At 56.1% G+C, this 16,443-nt stretch overlaps 1 protein-coding gene across 1 annotated transcript in view; it reads right to left on the bottom strand.

The window, feature by feature from the left end:
- RASGEF1C (RasGEF domain family member 1C) overlaps window positions 1–10,563 on the bottom strand; it is a 31,944-nt gene extending 21,381 nt beyond the window's left edge. The window contains exons 1-5 of the mRNA XM_037817467.1: window positions 10,387–10,563; window positions 10,173–10,295; window positions 9,183–9,320; window positions 4,042–4,242; window positions 3,381–3,455 (exon numbers count right to left, since the gene is read on the bottom strand). Of these exons, the coding sequence (XP_037673395.1) occupies window positions 3,381–3,455; window positions 4,042–4,242; window positions 9,183–9,320; window positions 10,173–10,295; window positions 10,387–10,563 (714 nt within the window). The remainder of the gene's footprint in view (window positions 1–3,380; window positions 3,456–4,041; window positions 4,243–9,182; window positions 9,321–10,172; window positions 10,296–10,386) is intronic.
- Window positions 10,564–16,443: the final 5,880 nt, after the last annotated feature.

Raw genomic sequence — 16,443 nt, 5'->3', positions numbered from 1 at the left:
GAGTAGAACAGAGTCCAGGAACAGACCCACACGAGGACAGAGTGACAGAACTGTCAGGGTAGACTGGCCGGTAGAGAAATCCATAAGCAGATGGTTTAGGAACAACTGCTTATTTCAGTGGAAAAAGATGAAAATGGATTCCCACCTCAAGCTGTGGGAATGAATTGCAAAAAATGCACAAAATGACTTCCAGATGGATCAGAGACTTCAATATGAAAGGCAAACCTTCAAAACTTGCAGGAGTTTATCTTATAGAAGATTACCTTTATCACAGTAGGAAAGGATTTCTGAAGCCCCCAAAAATGATAAAGAAAAGTTTAATAAATTTGACTAGGTGGAAATTAAGAACACCCATTCAGCAAAAGACAGAAAGAGAATGTAGAGAAAAGCAACCAGCCAGGAGCAGAAAATATGTAGCACATACACTGAAAAAGAATTATTATATTAGAATATATATTTTCAAAAAACTCTTAAGAAAAAGGCAAACCACTAATAGAAAACACAGCAAAAACTAAAGGTTAATTTAAGATTAATTGCAATGAGAAATCAGGGACAAGCATTTAAAAGAAGAGCAAACAAAAATGGCCAAAACCCATGAAATGACATTCAGTCTGATAGTCTGACAAAAATTAAAATGTCTGACAATTTTAAGACTCCAATCATGAGGATGTTGAGCAAAAATAATTTGCATCACCCCCCAGGAGTGCAGATTGGTATAATCTCCCCTGGCATGACCTGGTAAAGTTGGCCATGTGCCCCCCCCCACCATGTAACCCAGTAAATACCCTCCTAGGGATCCCTAAGGCAGCGGGTCTCAAAGTGTTATCCGTGAACTACTGGGGGGTCCCCGGGAACCATTCAGGGGGTCTCTAAGGCTAAAACTATTTTCATAATCCTAAGATGCTGTTTGTCCTGATGGGTGCAAAAGCAAGTGTGGTAAAATTTTGGGTACTCTGGTTTGAACCAAGGCAGTCACTGTATTTTGCATCATCACATCCTCATTGTAAAAAAAAAGAAAAGAAAGGAAAAGAAGCCAATGTGACTTAAGAACGTCCTTCATGAGGCAATACAACTTTTAAATTTTATTAAATCTCGACCACTGTGCTCACATCTTTTTAACATCCCAGGCGATGAATGGGATATTAAAAAAATCCCATTTGCATGCCAAGGACAGTGGTTGTTTTGAGGAAAAGCTCTTGTGAGTTGTCAGCTAAACTAGCCACTTTTTCACACAACACCATTTTTATTTCAAAGACGGTCTGGCAGACAAACAACAGTGATTCAGCCTTCAGTAACTGACAGGTAATGGCTTGAAATGGAATTAAATGATCCTGTCAACTGAAGGAAATAACTGACAGCATTTGCTGCCAATGATAGAATTCAAGCTTTCCCAAGAAAACCAGGAATTCGTAAAACATGTGTCCACTTCTGTGAGCTTGACAGCTTCTGAATACTTGTTTTTTTTTTTTTAAATGAGATGGGCAGTGATATTAAGGAATGTGATCTTAACCTATTGTATAAGAAATTGTGTAAACGTTTGGAAGATCTGCGTAACTCAATGAACCCATGTTTTCCAAATGACCAGGGCATGATACAAAAGTATGCAGTCAAGTGCAAGACTGACCAGCAGATTTTAATGTAACAGAGAACAGAAAGTTCACTGATACATCTTCAGATTTCTCATTGCAATTAACCTTTAAAAACTATCTCTTGCTGGCTTTCCGCAGTGTAAAAGAATATTTGCGATTGTCTGAAAAGGCTAAAAAATACTCCTCCGTTTTCCAACTACATATCTGTGTGAGGTTGGATTTTCTTCACATAAAACTTATGTCAAGATATTGAACACAGGAACAGATCAGAGAATCCAGCTGTCTTCTGAGTAAGCCATGAAAGAGATTTGAGAAAATACTGTAAAACTAATGTCACTCTTCTCTGTAATTTTTATTTTTAAAAATAGTTATTTTTCATAAAATATGTTACGTTAACATGTAAAGGATTATTGTTACTTTTGAATAAATCTATTTAAAGATGTATCAACTTTAATCTCAAATACAAGTTATCACAGATATAATTTATGTAAACAGAAGTTCTTTGGGGACTCCACTAATTTTTAAGAGTATAAAGTGCTCCCGAGACTGAAAACATGTGTGAACCAATGTGCTAGAGAAATGTGCACCCCAGAATGCTCATGGCTCGTATATTTATAAAAGCAAAAAGCTGGAGAGAATGAAAATGTCCATCCACTGCAGAGTGAGAATAAATAGATGTGAACTGAAATCTTGATATATTTCATACACAAAAAAAAATTCTTGAAAATGGAAACCAAACCAACCAAAACAGCCGGACCCCCTAGTTAGGAGCAAAGCCTCCCTCCCGCAGGCCCCGGCTGCGTCCAGAGCATCCAGCGTTCCCAACGATACACACGCTGTCTGTGGTGTCGTTACACACGTGGTCGCATGGCTTTGTCGCTGTTCTTGCTTCTTTTATCTCCTGACAACGGACCTTGGGGACTGTTCCCCACACACAGTCTGACTCCTTGTAAGAGCCGCCTGGCACTGCATTTATGGATGTTATGATTTAAAAGCCAGGCCCCATGAGAGGTGGATAAGGTAGTCTGCTTTTAGTCTTTGGCAATCACAAACACCACGTACCCCAAATATCTTTGTACACACATTTTTTTGTGTGTACATGGACGTGTGTACCTGTAGGATAAATTGACAAAGGACACGCCTTTATATCGTAGCAATTGCCAAGCCACCCTCCAAAGTAGCCGTGCCCACCTGCCCCCCGCCCACAGTGCGTTCATCCAACTGGTCAACCCGTGCAAATCTGAGCGGTGGAAAACGCTCTCATCTTTAGTTTGCACGTCCTTTAACAGGCGTGAGTGCAGAAGACAAGGTTTCCAATCCTGGTTCAGCTTTAACCGTTTCTTTAAAGAGGAGGCACCCGGCTGCTTGGATTCCGAGAGGGGACAGGTGGGTGTGAGCACTGGGTCTGGGGGCGTCCCTTAGGCCTGCACCTCCCACCCCCAGGCTTTGAGCGAGGCGGGCGGGTTCCCTATCCCGGGCAGCATTGCTGCAACTGGCCGCTGGAGGGCAGCGGCGCCCACCGCAACGCCAGGGGCTGGGACACGGGTCCTGGGCGCTCGGGGACCCTCGCGGGCTGCACCCTCGCTGGGTGGACGGCCCGGCTGGGAGGGACCAGGCTGTGCGCCTGAGGGCCCTGGGCTGCGTGGACAGGGTCCTTCCAGGCCCCATCTGCACCTCCCCCGGCTCTGGGCCCCTTCCCAAGCTCACCCATCATGCGCTCTTGGGATCCCTGTCCCGGTGGGTCAGTGGGTGTGGACCCCTGCTGAGGCCTCCCACCTGAGGGTGTTCTACCTGTGCGCCCGCCAGGGGGTCCTTGTTCACAAACGCCTGGACGAACTCCTCGGGCCCGATGTGCCGCAGCTGCTCCTGCGGGGAGGGAAAAGAGTCTGGAGAAGCCGAGGGAGTGGGGAGCTGGCCTAGGGGCTGGCACAGTGCTCGCTGGGTCTGCCCCCGGGGGCCTCCGCGCACCTGCACTGCGCTCTGGGGCTCCGAGACCCTGTTCTGGGTTGTCGCAGAGCACAGTGCCCTCCCTTCCCAGGCCCAGCCCCTGGGGCCTGTCACGGGCCATGTCCCGTAGGGATCCCCGGGAAGGATGAGGCTGAGACGGGGTAACTCGGGGAGGCACGGTGGCTAAGAGCTGGGGTTCCGGAGCCAGAATTGAATCCTAGCTCTGACCCTGCTGTGTGACCTCAGGCAAATCACTTAACCTCTTTAGGCCTTGGTTTTCTCATCTGTGAAAAGGAATAATAGTGGTACTTACCTTGCAGGGAGAACGAAGATGAAAGGCGATACTGAATATAAATGGGGAGGCAGTGCCCGGGAAAGCAGTGAGGGCCCCGTAAGTGGCGGCAATTTAAAAGGAAGAAGGACCCCCCCCTCCCAGTGCTCTGTCCCGTGGCTGGACCATCAGGCAGGCCAGGGGTCAACGTGGGGCAGGGGAGGATCTGCTCACCAGCTCCACGCAGGTCAGCTGCTGGGCGAGCGTGTAGGGGTCACTGCAGAGGCTCAGGAGCTCCCTGTGGACGGCGGCGAGTGGCTTGGGCCTGGAGGACACAGGTGTGTCGGTGCCCACCAGGCCTTCTGGCCGCCGGCCCGGAGCCACCAGCTTCTGGTGCAGAGCCTGCAGGAGCTGGTGCATCCTCTTCCGGTAGGCCTGGGGCGAGGGAGTGGAGAGAGGGCGCTCAGGCCTGGAGACCCCTCCACGACGCCGATGAGGGGGCTGGCAGGCTCCAGGGGTTGGCCATGATGGACTCTTCCTCAGGGCCCCTGCAGACGATGGACCCCCACCCCGAAATCCCAGGCCAGGGTTTTGGGTGGGAGCTGAGAAGAGCCCAGGGCCACCGGTGCTGAGGGGGTGGAAGTGGGGGTGCAGCCAGGGGTCAGGGGAAGGGACAGAGGAGGGAGATGTGCCCGAGACAGCTGGCCTGTGGGGCGGTTTTAACGGAATGGGGAAGGGGGTCCCTTCCCGTCACCCAGGCCTGCCCAGAGAGGCCTTCACCGACCCCAGCCCTGCCCATGTGTTCCCCAGCAAGGACCCCGGTCAGAGATGGGCCCGTCTGTCCCTTTGCTCCCCTACTGGACTCAAAGCCCAGCTGGGGCTGGGATGCCCGTGTCGTTGAGCCCTGGCACCGAGCGGGCGCCCGCTTGATAATTCGCTTACGTACCAGGTCTCCTCCTTGTCCAGCCAGAGGGACGGCTTCCTGCCCCGCAGGGGCACCCACCCTTCTACACCCAAGGAGAAGGTGGTTATCTTCCCCAGGGAGACCCGTTTCCAAGGAACAGGCCAATCAAACCAGCTGGGATTACGCAGCGAGGTGTCCGCACACCCCCAGGGGTGTGGGTCCGTAACCCGGAGGAGGGGCCCGGAGCTCAGCACTGCCGGCTGCACCGGGGGCGGGTTCGGCTCCACGCAAGCATGGGCCGGCCTGCAGCAGGGGCGGGCAGGGGTACGGCGGCTTGGAGCCCGGACCTGCAAGGCCAGGAGCGCCCGGCCTCGGAAAACGACGGTGAACGGTCAGGGCCGCAGGTAACTTAAGATATCCGGGTGCGTCTCTCTTTGTGCTATTTTGAAACACACAACCCTGGCGGCATTTCGCAGGCCTTGGCAGTGCCTTGGAGTTCTGGTGACGGGAACGGGGCAGCCTGCCTGGCCCCTCAGGGCACGGAAAGGACAGAGGCCATCTCGGGACTGGCACGTGCCAGGAGAGTTTCCCACTGTGGTGGGAGGCCAGACCCGGGAGGCTCCCACCGACGAGGGGAGGCAGCGTGTGGGTAAATCGAGGCCCGCCTCTTGTCTCCGTCACCCACAGAAGGAACTAACGGCCCCTCTCAGCTCTGCTGCATCCAAAACTGGTTGCACGCGGCCTCCTGGGTTTACGTTTGACTGCAGCGTGGTAAGTGGAATTATGAACCCCAGAAAAAAAATACATGTTCTTAATCCATCCCTGCGGGTGTGACCCCCGTGAACAGGATCCTCTGAACATGTTAGTTCCAGTTAACGTGTGGCTGGACCGAATGACGGTGGATCCTCATCCTGTTTGTGATGGTTAGGTTCATGTGTCAACTTGGCCAGGTGATAGTACCCAGCTGTCTGGTCAAGCAAACACTGTCCTAACAATTGCTGTGAGGACATTTGAGGCTGGTTAATAAACCAACAGGCTGGTTTATTAAATCATCAGGCAGTTGACTGCAGCTGTGACTGATGACTCACCAAAGGGTGTGACTTCCTCAATGAGAGAATGCAATTGGCTGGATTTAATCCAAGTAATCAGTTGAAGAGTTACAAGCAAGACAGATAGAGGACCTTCACTTCTTCAGCCGCCCAGTGAAGCATTTCCTGAGGAGTTCGTCAAAGTTGCTGGTTCGTTTCCTGAGGAGTTCATCAGACGTCTTCCTTGGAGTTGACAGTTCATTGACGGCTATACAGAATTTGGACTCGTGCATACCCACAGTTGCGTGAGTCACTTTTACAATTTGATAATCAGAGACACCTCTCATTGATTCTGTTTCCCTAGAGAACCCTAACTAATACGCTGTTATTCACTAGAGGCTTGAGAAAGACAAAGCCACTTGAAGAAGAGGCTGGAAGTCACCAGAACCCAGAAGACAGAGGAGATGAAGCCGCCATGTGCATCGCCACGTGATGGGGAAGCCAAGGACTGAGGGTCGCCGGCAGCCAGCCCAGAGCACCACCGTCTTGGGGGAGCAAGCATCGGCTTGCTGACGCCTCGGATTTGGTCTTCCCCTACCCTCGCCACGGCTGCTGAAGGAATGAATGAACGTGGCCTTCGCCTACTCACCTTCCACCTGCAGGGACGCCAGGGCTGACCGCCAGGTGCTTCCCGAAATCAAAGACACAGCAGGTCCAGGCCTATCGTCCACGTAGCCACATGTTCAGCCTGTTTGTTTTTTTTTAATGCAGATCATTTAGCAGGACTTGTCTCTGTTGAATCGATATTCACTCCTAATAATTACCATTTCCTGTTTGCTGCTTCATTTAGATGTTTTCCAGTGGTGTCGGCCTCAGGTTCACCTGTTGGCTCTTTCCTGAATGTGCGGGGAGGGATTTGCCTTCTCGTAGCTTCAACCTCCTGTCATTTTCTCACTCATTTCTCCACAATTGCAGATGGGAGTTTGGGGATCTCTGAGCCATTGAGAACGTCAAGGCGCCACCTCATCACTGTCATGAACCCACATCTGTGTGACACCTGCTGTGTGTGTCCCCAGGACAGCTCGTGGCCCTTGTTCCCTACCTCAGCCAAAGCTCTCCCTCAGCCCATCCATCTCCCGGTGCTGAAGGTGGCAGGCCTGGAGCTGACTCTCTCCCTCTGCTGAGTAACCTGCTGCTCACTCAGAGCAGACGAGAGTGCAGAAACTGCGCGGGGTGGCCTGAGGGGCAGCCGCGGCTCTCCAGGCACCCAGTCCTCTCGGCCTGGGCACTTCGTGGTTAGAGCCCCTGCCCCTGGCTGGGTGAGCATCAGCCCCATTCCCTGAGGTTCTCGCAAGCTCCCTCTGGGGCCCAGGCCGACATCCTCTGGGCTCCGTCCGCTCCCGAGGCTCTGCCCTGTCTGCCAGTTTGTCCTCGGGGTCCTGCCACTTTCGTCCTGGGAGCTGACTCACATCTGCTCTATCCATTCACCCACCCATCCATCCACCCATTCATCTATCTACACCTCGTCCCACTCCCCCATCCACCCACTCTTTCATCCATCTGTCCATCCATCCATCCACTCACCTATCTATTCACTCACCCACCTACCCATCCATCCACCCACCCACCCATCTACTCATCCACCCACCCATCCAGCCAGCCAGCCACCTATCTACCCATCCATCCACCCTTCTATCCATTCACCCACCATCCATCTACTCATTCAACTATCTACACCTCATCCCACTCCCCCATCCACCCACTCTTTCATCCATCTGTCTGTCTGTCCATCCATCCACTCACCCATCTATCCATCCATCCAACCATTCATCTATCTACACCTCCTCCCACTCCCCCATCCACCCACTCTTTCATCCGTCTGTCCATCCATCCATCCATCCATCCATCCATCCATCCACTCACCTACCCACCCATCCATCTACCCATTCATCTATCTGCACCTTCTCCCACTCCCCCATCCACCCACTCTTTCATCCATCTGTCCATCCGTCTGTCCATCCATCCACTCACCCATCTATCCACTCACCCACCTACCCATCCATCCACCCACCCATCTACTCATCCACCCACCCACCCACCCTTCTATCCATTCACCCACACACCCATCTACCCATTCATGTATCTACACCTCCTCTATACATCCTCCCACTCCCCCATCCACCCACCCTTCCATCCATCCATTGGTCCATCCATCCATCCTCCTACTCCCCACCGATCCAGCATCCCTACCTTTCCCCCTCCCCTTTCCATCAACCTTTCCACATCCACTCACCCCCTAAATCTATCTGCCGATCCAATTACCCAGACACCCATCTCCCCCCCTCACCACCCATCAGACCAGCCAACTCTCTCTCAGGCCGTCAGGCAGCTCCACCCCCTCCATCCCTCCACCCAACAAGCCTTCCCCGGCCTCCTCAGCCAGGCCTCAGGGTCCAGAGCTGGGTCAGGAGACACGGAGGAGGGAGGACGGTTTCTCACTGGCCCCAGCACAGCTCGGCCCTCGCCCGCCGTGGGAGGTGACCTGGGGGCAGCGCCTCTCTGCACCGTGGATTCGCCTCGGGCTCCGGGGCTCCCCGCTGCCCAGCTGGCCTTGGGGGCTTTCCTTGTTTCTGATGCTGCTCACGTGTCCAGACCCACTCTTGAGGACGCCCCAGCTGCCAGCTCGCCCGCTCGGCCTCCTCCCAGGGCAACTGACGTTTCCGGATAAGGCAAATCAGCATCAGCCACGGGGTCCCCTGGGGACGCTGACAAACCTGCTCCTTCTGAGTGAACCAGGAGCTCCGTCCTTTCATTCTCACCATAGTCCTGCAGGTGAAGGCTTTCTCCTCCTCCCACCCACAAGGGCAGTGAGCCTGGGGGAGCTGGGGAGCCACCCACAGTGGCCCCCGACGTCCCAGTGCACCCAGCTGCCCCCCAAGCCATGGGGATTGTGAGCGTGAGCGCCGAGGAGCCGCGCGACCCTGTGGGGTGACTTTAGCTCAGGGGGGCTCTCCCCTCCTCTGCCTGGAAGCTCAGCCCCCAGAGGCTGGGAAGACCCCGGGAGAGCCGGCCCTGCAATGGGCAGTTATCATCGGGGTGGTTATTTTGGCCCTTCCTGCAAAGCCCTTTCCCTGCCCCCAACTCCCAGGCCCTGCATTTGCCCCCCCGCCCGGGAGATGCACTGCCCAGCGGCCCAGCCCTGGACAGGGAGCAGGGGCAGGAGCAGGCAGAAAGCTCAGGGACGTGGGCTGCCAGGCCTGCCCCCACCGGGGTCTCCCTCACCTGGCACCACCCATGAACGTGGGGCAGGGGACGTCAGGAGAGTAGACCTTCGCCCAGGGTGGGGTCCCAGCCTGGCTCTCCCTCCTCGGCTGTGAGGCCTGGGCTCGGTCCCGGGGAGGGGTGCGGGAGGAGCCCCAGCCCCCCGGCCCCCCAGCACCCACCTCGTCACACGCAGCGACGCGGCCCAGCACGTCCTTCACGTGCCCGATGGTCGCCTCCTCCTGGAAGTCCCACGGGAAGGTCTCTGTCCACTCGGCCAACAACTGGAGCAGTTTGGGGCCAAACTTCCGGACTCGGGCCTGCAAGGAGGCCGAGGGTGGGGGGCAGGGGCACCCCCCGTGGTTGGCGACGGTGCTCAGGGAGGGGGACCCAGCACCCCAACACGGCTGACCCAGGAGTGGGGCTGCAGTGGGGGGACAGGGCTCGTGCCTGCCCCGGGCCAGGGGCCGGGACCCAGGGGGCTCAGGTTGCAGAGGGGGGCACAGACACACATTTTGGGGAGCCCCCCTTCCCTCTTTCTTTGGGGACCCTGTCTCTAGTTTCCTTTGGGGACTCACCCTCCCTCGTTCCCAGGCGTGGGGTTCAGGAGTCCCCAACCCACCCCAGGGCTGGCCAATCAGGGCCTGGCACCACCCCCTGCTCCCCTGTGGTGCACCGTGATTGGCTCATCCATCGGAGGAGAAAGACCAGGGTCTAAGGATGCTACGTGAGCCCCTGGAGCCGGCGTCCCCGGAACTTGGGAGTCCCTTTGCCTTAGGGCAGCCGGAGACACACACGCACCCACGGAAGCCAATCGACAGTCACAGCCCAGCCGACAGAGGCTCGGATGTGGGGAACCCCAGGAAGGCCCACCATCAGACCCCAGAGGAGGGGCAGGGAGAAGGGAGGGGGCTGGAGGGAAGGGGTCCCAGCAGAGGCCGCAGGTGGCTGGGCCTTGGGGGTCTGCGTCTGGGCTGGGTGTGGGCTCAGGGGCACCCCCAGGGCACGGGAGACTGACTTAGGGGGAGAGGTTCCAGCTCTGGGCCTCGGAAACATCAGAAGACCCCTCCCTGCTGCCCGCCCGGAGAACGGGACACCACTGCCCCCCACGACGAGAGCAGGGGCGCTGGCCCGTGTCGGGTGCCTCGGACGCCCCCGGCCCCCACCCTCACCTTGTCCAGCGCTGGTGCGTTCAGCTGCTGCTGCTCCACGCACAGCCGGCACACCCGGGCCACGAGCTCCCGAGGCTCGATGAAGAGGCGGGAACTGAGCAGGAAGCTGAAGATGAAGGTTTTCTGGAGGAGGCACACGTGAGGGGTGGCACGTGCTCACGAAGGCCTCCCACCCCACTCACCCCGCTGCCCACCCCAGGGGCGGCTCACCCACCTCGGGGCAGTAGTCGGCCGTGGGCACCAGGTGCTGGATCAGCGTGTCCAGGGAGGCCGAGGAGGGGGCGCCCTCCAGGAGGGGCTGGCCGGCCTGCGGGCCCCCCGTGGGCTCGGTGGGGGACGGGCCGCAGCTGCCCGGGGAGACCGAGGCGGATGGGCTGAGAGTCTGGGGCATGCCTGCCTGCAAGGGCACGGGGTGGCGGGGGCCAGCCTAAGCGGGGGGCCTGCTGGCCGTGCACCTGTGCCCACCTGGCTCCGTCATCTCCTCCTGGGAGGGCTTGGCGGGAGCCCCCACCCCACAACACAGCTTCCTTCCCTGTCCCCTCATTCTCCCGGAAGCCACCACTCCCCACTCTCAGCCGAAGCCACTCAGCCCCTGACCCCCCAGGGCTGTGTGTGACGAGGCCGGGACAAGCAGCACATCGTGCCCCCTCCCTGGGCGCAGCGACTGGTGCCGGAGTGGGCGGGTTCTGCACCGGGGGCTCAGGCTCAGTCCCGGGATTCCTGGGGCCCTTGGAAACATTTTCCACTGCGGAGCGCAAGCCACCGTGGACACCGCTGGGTCATCCCGTCATTCCCGAGGACACTGTCTGAGGCCCTGGGCCCTGCCAGGCCTGACGCTGACCCGTGGACGCCCCTACCCGAGCCCGCTGAAGTTGGGCTTCTCTGCGGTGCGATCACCAATCCTGGGTGCGGCCTTCGAAGCTCTCGGTGGTGAGACCCGGCTGAGCCAGCCGTGTAGACTCCCACCATTTTCCATCGCACCCTCTGCACCCTGCTGCGCTCTTCCCCAGACATACTTCCCCAGTGCTGACCCCGCACGTGCTGCTCCCTCCCCCAGGGAGGCTCGCCCACCATCCCACCCATCCATCCCTCAGGCCGGGGCTGAAAAGCCTCCTCCTCCATGCAGCCTTCCCTGCTCCCCTCCCGGCGCCCCAGGGGCTGCGCCTCACCTTCGGGGGCATCAGCACATTCTCCTCCTCGGCATTGTCGGGTGCTTGGGACATTGCTGTCACGTGCCTGTCGTGGAGAAAAGCCCCGGTGAATGCCAGCTGGGCGGCTGTGATGGTGTCTTCCCCACCCACACCTCCTGAAGGGCAGAGACCACATCTCTGTCACCCCCTGACCTAGTCTCCAAAGAACCGAAGACCAGGTGGCCCCAAACCACAGAAATGGACCGTCCCCCAGTTCTGGAGGCCGAAGTCTGAAGTCAAGGGGTCCGCAGGGCTGCTGTGCTGGTTTGGATCTATTACGTCCCTCACAAGAGCCATGTTCTTTAATGCAGTCTTGTGGGGACAGACTTCTCAGGCTTTTAATTAGGGTGGAAACTTCCGGCTGATTGTTTCCATGGAGATGTGACCCAGCCAATTGCGGTGAGACCTTTGATTAAATTATTGCCATGGAGGTGAGGACCTGCCCATTCTGGGTGGGTCTTGATTAGATCCCCGGAGTCCTTTAAGAGGGCTCATGGAGAGAAGGAGCTCAGAGAGGCTGAGGGAGACATTTTGGAGAGAAGATAAGATATGTGATCCAGAGTTTGCCCCCGGGAGAAGCTAAGAGTCAACACAGACCCTGATGCTTGGAGATGCTGGGAGACGCAGAGAGAAGGATGTCTGGAGATGCTAAGGTAAGAAATGAAGCTCAGAGTCTGCCCCGGAGAAGCTAAGAGAGGACCCCCAGATGCTTAGAGAGAAACACGCTAGGAGGAAGAAGCAAGCACGCACAGGAGCTGAGAGAGAGGAGCTAAGAGAGACAGAAGCCTAGAGACATTTTGGAGAAAGCCACTTTGAAACCAGAACCCGGGAGTAAAGGACCAGCAGACACCAGCCATGTGCCTTCCCAGCTGACAGAGGTGCTCCCGACGCCATCGGCCTTTTTTCAGTGAAGTGGCCTCTTGCTGATGCCTTAGGCTGGACACTTACATGGCCTTAAAACTGTAAATTTGTAACCTAATAAATCCCCTTTATAAAAGCCAATCCATTTCTGGTATTTTGCACAGCGGCAGCTTTAGCAAACCAGAACACCACCCACCTGCTCCTGTGCTGTAATGCTTCTTTTCTTGATTCCCCAGGTCGTCGAGTAAATATTTTTAATACAAACTACATATGAGTTTAAACCATGGGAAACTGCTGATATTCAACTGTTACAATCTGCAAAAAAGATGAGCTCATCAGGCGAAATCTAAATTTTTCATTGCAGAAAACTGGGAACACAGATTAAACAGCCAGAGCGAGTGGTGGTGTTAATCCTGGAGCCCCGGCAAAGCCGGAGAAGTGAGCAGCCGCCGGGGCAGGGCGCCCCGGGACAGAGGAGCTGGGTGGCAGCGTCCCTAAAGCCCGAGAGGGCACTGCCCCCACTTCTTGACCCCCCTTTTCCCTCCTCCTGGAGCACTCGGGGGATGCAGATGAGAGAAGACGCAGAGGGCGGGAGAAAGAGGACCCCACCCCTTTACACAGGCTGCCCCGGTCCCAGGACCCCTCCAGGGAGGGGAGACTTAACTTTAGATTGAGTTTGGAATTTGATCATTTTGATTGTCAATGTTGTGAACTGACCCTGTGTCTGGAGATCTACAGGACGATCAGAAAGATCCTGGAGGTTTCCATCCAGGGGCAAGGGAAGAAGTGTCTCCACTGAACAAAGTTTTAGAGAGACGGTGGGAAATGAAATGCACGCAGGTTATACCAAAAGGCTCCTCTCCTTTCAAACATGCAAGTGAGGGCGCCAGGGAAGCTGTGCGTTTTCAGCAGGCACCATCTTTGTCCCCCCGCGAGCCCGGGTGCTGGGCCTGAACCCCACAACCGTGGCTTCTGCCCACCCTGAAGTTTCAGAGGCCTGCAAGGGGGAAGAGCAAGGCAGGCCGAGGCTCGCCAAGCCCGGATCCAACCACGTCCAGCTGCTGCTTCTCCCACTGCCGTTTGTACTGTTCTCTGGCCTTGGGATGGGGTAGAAAACTGTACGGTACGGGCGAGACAGGAGGAGGGCACGGTGACGGCACTTGGCAGCCTTAGGGGCAAACAGCAGCAGATGGGCACAGCCACAGGACAGAACACGTGGTCTGAGGACCCAAGGGCAGCTCTGGGTAATGGAGGACATGCTGCCACGTGTCTCTTGGAAGGAGAGCCTTGGCCCAGAGCCTGCATCATTCGTGGATGCTGTGATGGTTAAGCTCATGTGTCAGCCTGGCTAGGCTATGGTGTGCAGTTGTTCAGTCAAGCAAATTCTGGCCTCATTGTTACTGTGGGGGTATTCTGTAGATTTAAATCATTAGTCAGTTGACTGCATCTACAGCTGATTGCATCTACTATCAACAAAGCAGATTGCCTTCAGCAATGAGAGAACTCTCCTCATCCAATCAGTTGAAGTCCTTAAAGGGAGGACTGATGATGTCTCTCTCTACTCCAGACAGCCAGCTTCTTTTGGGGAGTTCAACGTCACCTTCAGCACGTTTCCTATTTGCAGCCTGCCCTATGGAATTTGGACTTGCCAATCCCCATGGTCATGTGAGCCAGTTCCTGTTGGTTCTGTTTCTCTGGAGAACCCTGACTGATGCAGATGCCGACACCCCCTCCCCAATTCTCAGATGAGGGGGGCAGGCACAGCAAATACCCCAGGACAGGAGACAGGCCATTCCTGTCAGCCCCCGCCCTGGACTTTGGCTTGTAGCTTGGTTTAGTTTCCTTGTTGCTAGAGCAAACACCATGCAACAGGTTGGTTTAAACCGTGGGAATTTATTGGCTCACGGTTTTGAGGCCAGGAAAAAGTCCAAATCAAGGCGATGCTTTCTTCCTGAAGACAGCGTTCTGGGCTGGCTGCCGGCGACCCTCGGCCCTGGGCTCCTCCATCACGTAGAGATACACATGGCAGCCTCTCCTGGCCCACCCTTCTCTTCCAGACCCTGTGCCTTTCAGCTTCTGGCTGCTCTCTGGCTTTCTCTCTCTCTCTCTCTCTCTCTCATGCTCTCTCTGAATTTTATCCTGCTTATAAAGGACCCCAGTAACAGGATAAAGACCCCTCTGACTGGGCTGGGCCACACCCTCACTGAAGTAGCCTCACTGAAAGGCCCTCCTTGCAACGGGCTCACACCCACAGGAGTGGGTGAAGTTTAAGGGCTTTTCTGGGGTGCAGAGCTCCAGGCTGCCACAGCCCAGACCGCAGCCGCTGATCACGAAGCTCAACATGAGCAGGTCTGGGACATGCGGTAACACCAGGCTCACCTTTGCTGGGTTTTAAAGTGTGTATGTGGCCATGTGCAGAAGATTCCCGTAAAATACAGAAGAAACGGGGGCAGTGGTCCCCTCTAGGAAGCCCCCCTTGAGAGATGGGTTTACCTTTCACATATGCACCTGTCTGAGCTTTTTCATTTTGAGCTCGGTTACTACCTGAAGAAGCAGCGAGTTCTGGGATTCCAGTTTGTCACTCTCTCCCTGAACTTGTAAGCTGCAGGCGGTCTGTCTGGTTCCACCAACATCCTTGCACCTCAAGCAGCTCCTGGAACATAACAGGTACTCGGTAAACTGTGGCTGAAGGAATGAGCGAGCGCGTGACTGAGTGCATCTTCTTTCCTTCGCGCCCCTCGCCCTGCCCGCCTTTAGGGACCGTTCCCTTCGCACGTGTTAACATCCCGCCCTGCGCCGGTTCCGAGCTGTGTGTCCCCCAGAAAAGCCACGTCCTTGTAATCCAATTGTGGGGCAACCTGCTGTGGGGGGGACCGTCCGATTAGGCTGTTTCCATGGAGATGTGACCCCACCCACTCAAGGTGGGTCTTAACCCCCTTGCTGGAGTCCTTATGGGAGGATAAAAGACAGAGATTTCGAGAAAGCTCAGAGAGAAAAACGCCCCAGGGATGCTAAGAGACAAACACAGAGACACTCAGAGAGGCCGCGGGAACCAGGAGCTGAAAGCAACGGACCTGGGCGAGAAGGACCAGCAGACACCAGCCGTGAGCCTTCCCATGTGACGAGGAGCCCTGGACGCCAGCAGCCTTTCTTCAGAGAAGGTATCGTCCTGCTGATGCCTTACCGTGGGCACTCTCACGGCCTCAGAACTGTAACTGTAGCTTAGTAAACCCCCATTGTTAAAGTCAACCCATTTCTGGTATACGGCATTCCGGCAGCTTTAGCAAACCAAAACACGCCCTGGACGTTCTTGCATTTCACGTTCTCCTCCTTGGATCCAGCGAAGCTCACCATCCCGGGACTGACGATGGCAAGGCTCCGGGGACCTGGGGCAGCTTCTGGGGGTCCCAAGCAGTTTGTCCTTCTGAAACCAACCCCCTGTGCTCGGTTTTGCCAGGACTCGCTGTGATGAAGGGCCAACTCTCAGGTGGCTTCAGCAACGGGAATTTCTCATCCTCAGTGTGTCCAAAACTGAGGTGTGAGCAGGACCGTGCTTCCTCTGCAGTCCTGGCAGGAGCTGGCGGCGGCTCGCCCGCGATCTGTGACTCAATTTCTGCCAGCTGTGTCCGCTGTGTCCCGCTTCTGTGCCCACATTTCCCCTGCTCACGGCTGTCGCATCGGCCTCACCGTAACTCACACCATCACCAAAGGTCCTCTTTACAAACGGGTTTGCACCCACAGGACGGGGGTCTGGGCTTGGACCCTGATGCCTCGGAAGTGAAACGAAGGCAGCAAAAGGATGGCGTTTCCTGACTCGAGAGAGCACAACCGAGAAGCCTGTGCATGCCCCATCCTCAGAGCCACCCTCGTCCTGTAAAATGAGGGTACGGGCCCCCCTCGCAGGGACGGGGCTGGCAGCGTGTCCACGCCCAGTTGGAAAAGAAGTGTGGACGGGGTCTGGCCTGGCTCCCTGCAGCCCCCCGAGAGCTGGTGTCTGTGAGGCCCGCACCCCGGACAGTTCTGCCCCGGTGACAGACACAGTTTACTTTCACCTCCCCAGCAAACTCTGAGCATTCAGTTTTCAGCCGATGAAACTGTCAAATCTCACAGACCCACTTCCTCCTGTCCGTCCGAGGCGGGCAGCGGTGAGTGACCGTGCAGAGGGGTCAGGGAGGGACGGGGGTGGGGTGGGCTCCCCTCCTGCAGGTAACTGCTTCTAC

This window comes from Choloepus didactylus, chromosome 24 (genome assembly GCF_015220235.1).
Source record: "Choloepus didactylus isolate mChoDid1 chromosome 24, mChoDid1.pri, whole genome shotgun sequence".
Classification (NCBI taxonomy): domain Eukaryota; kingdom Metazoa; phylum Chordata; class Mammalia; order Pilosa; family Megalonychidae; genus Choloepus; species Choloepus didactylus.
This window is presented reverse-complemented; position numbering and strand designations above follow the sequence as displayed.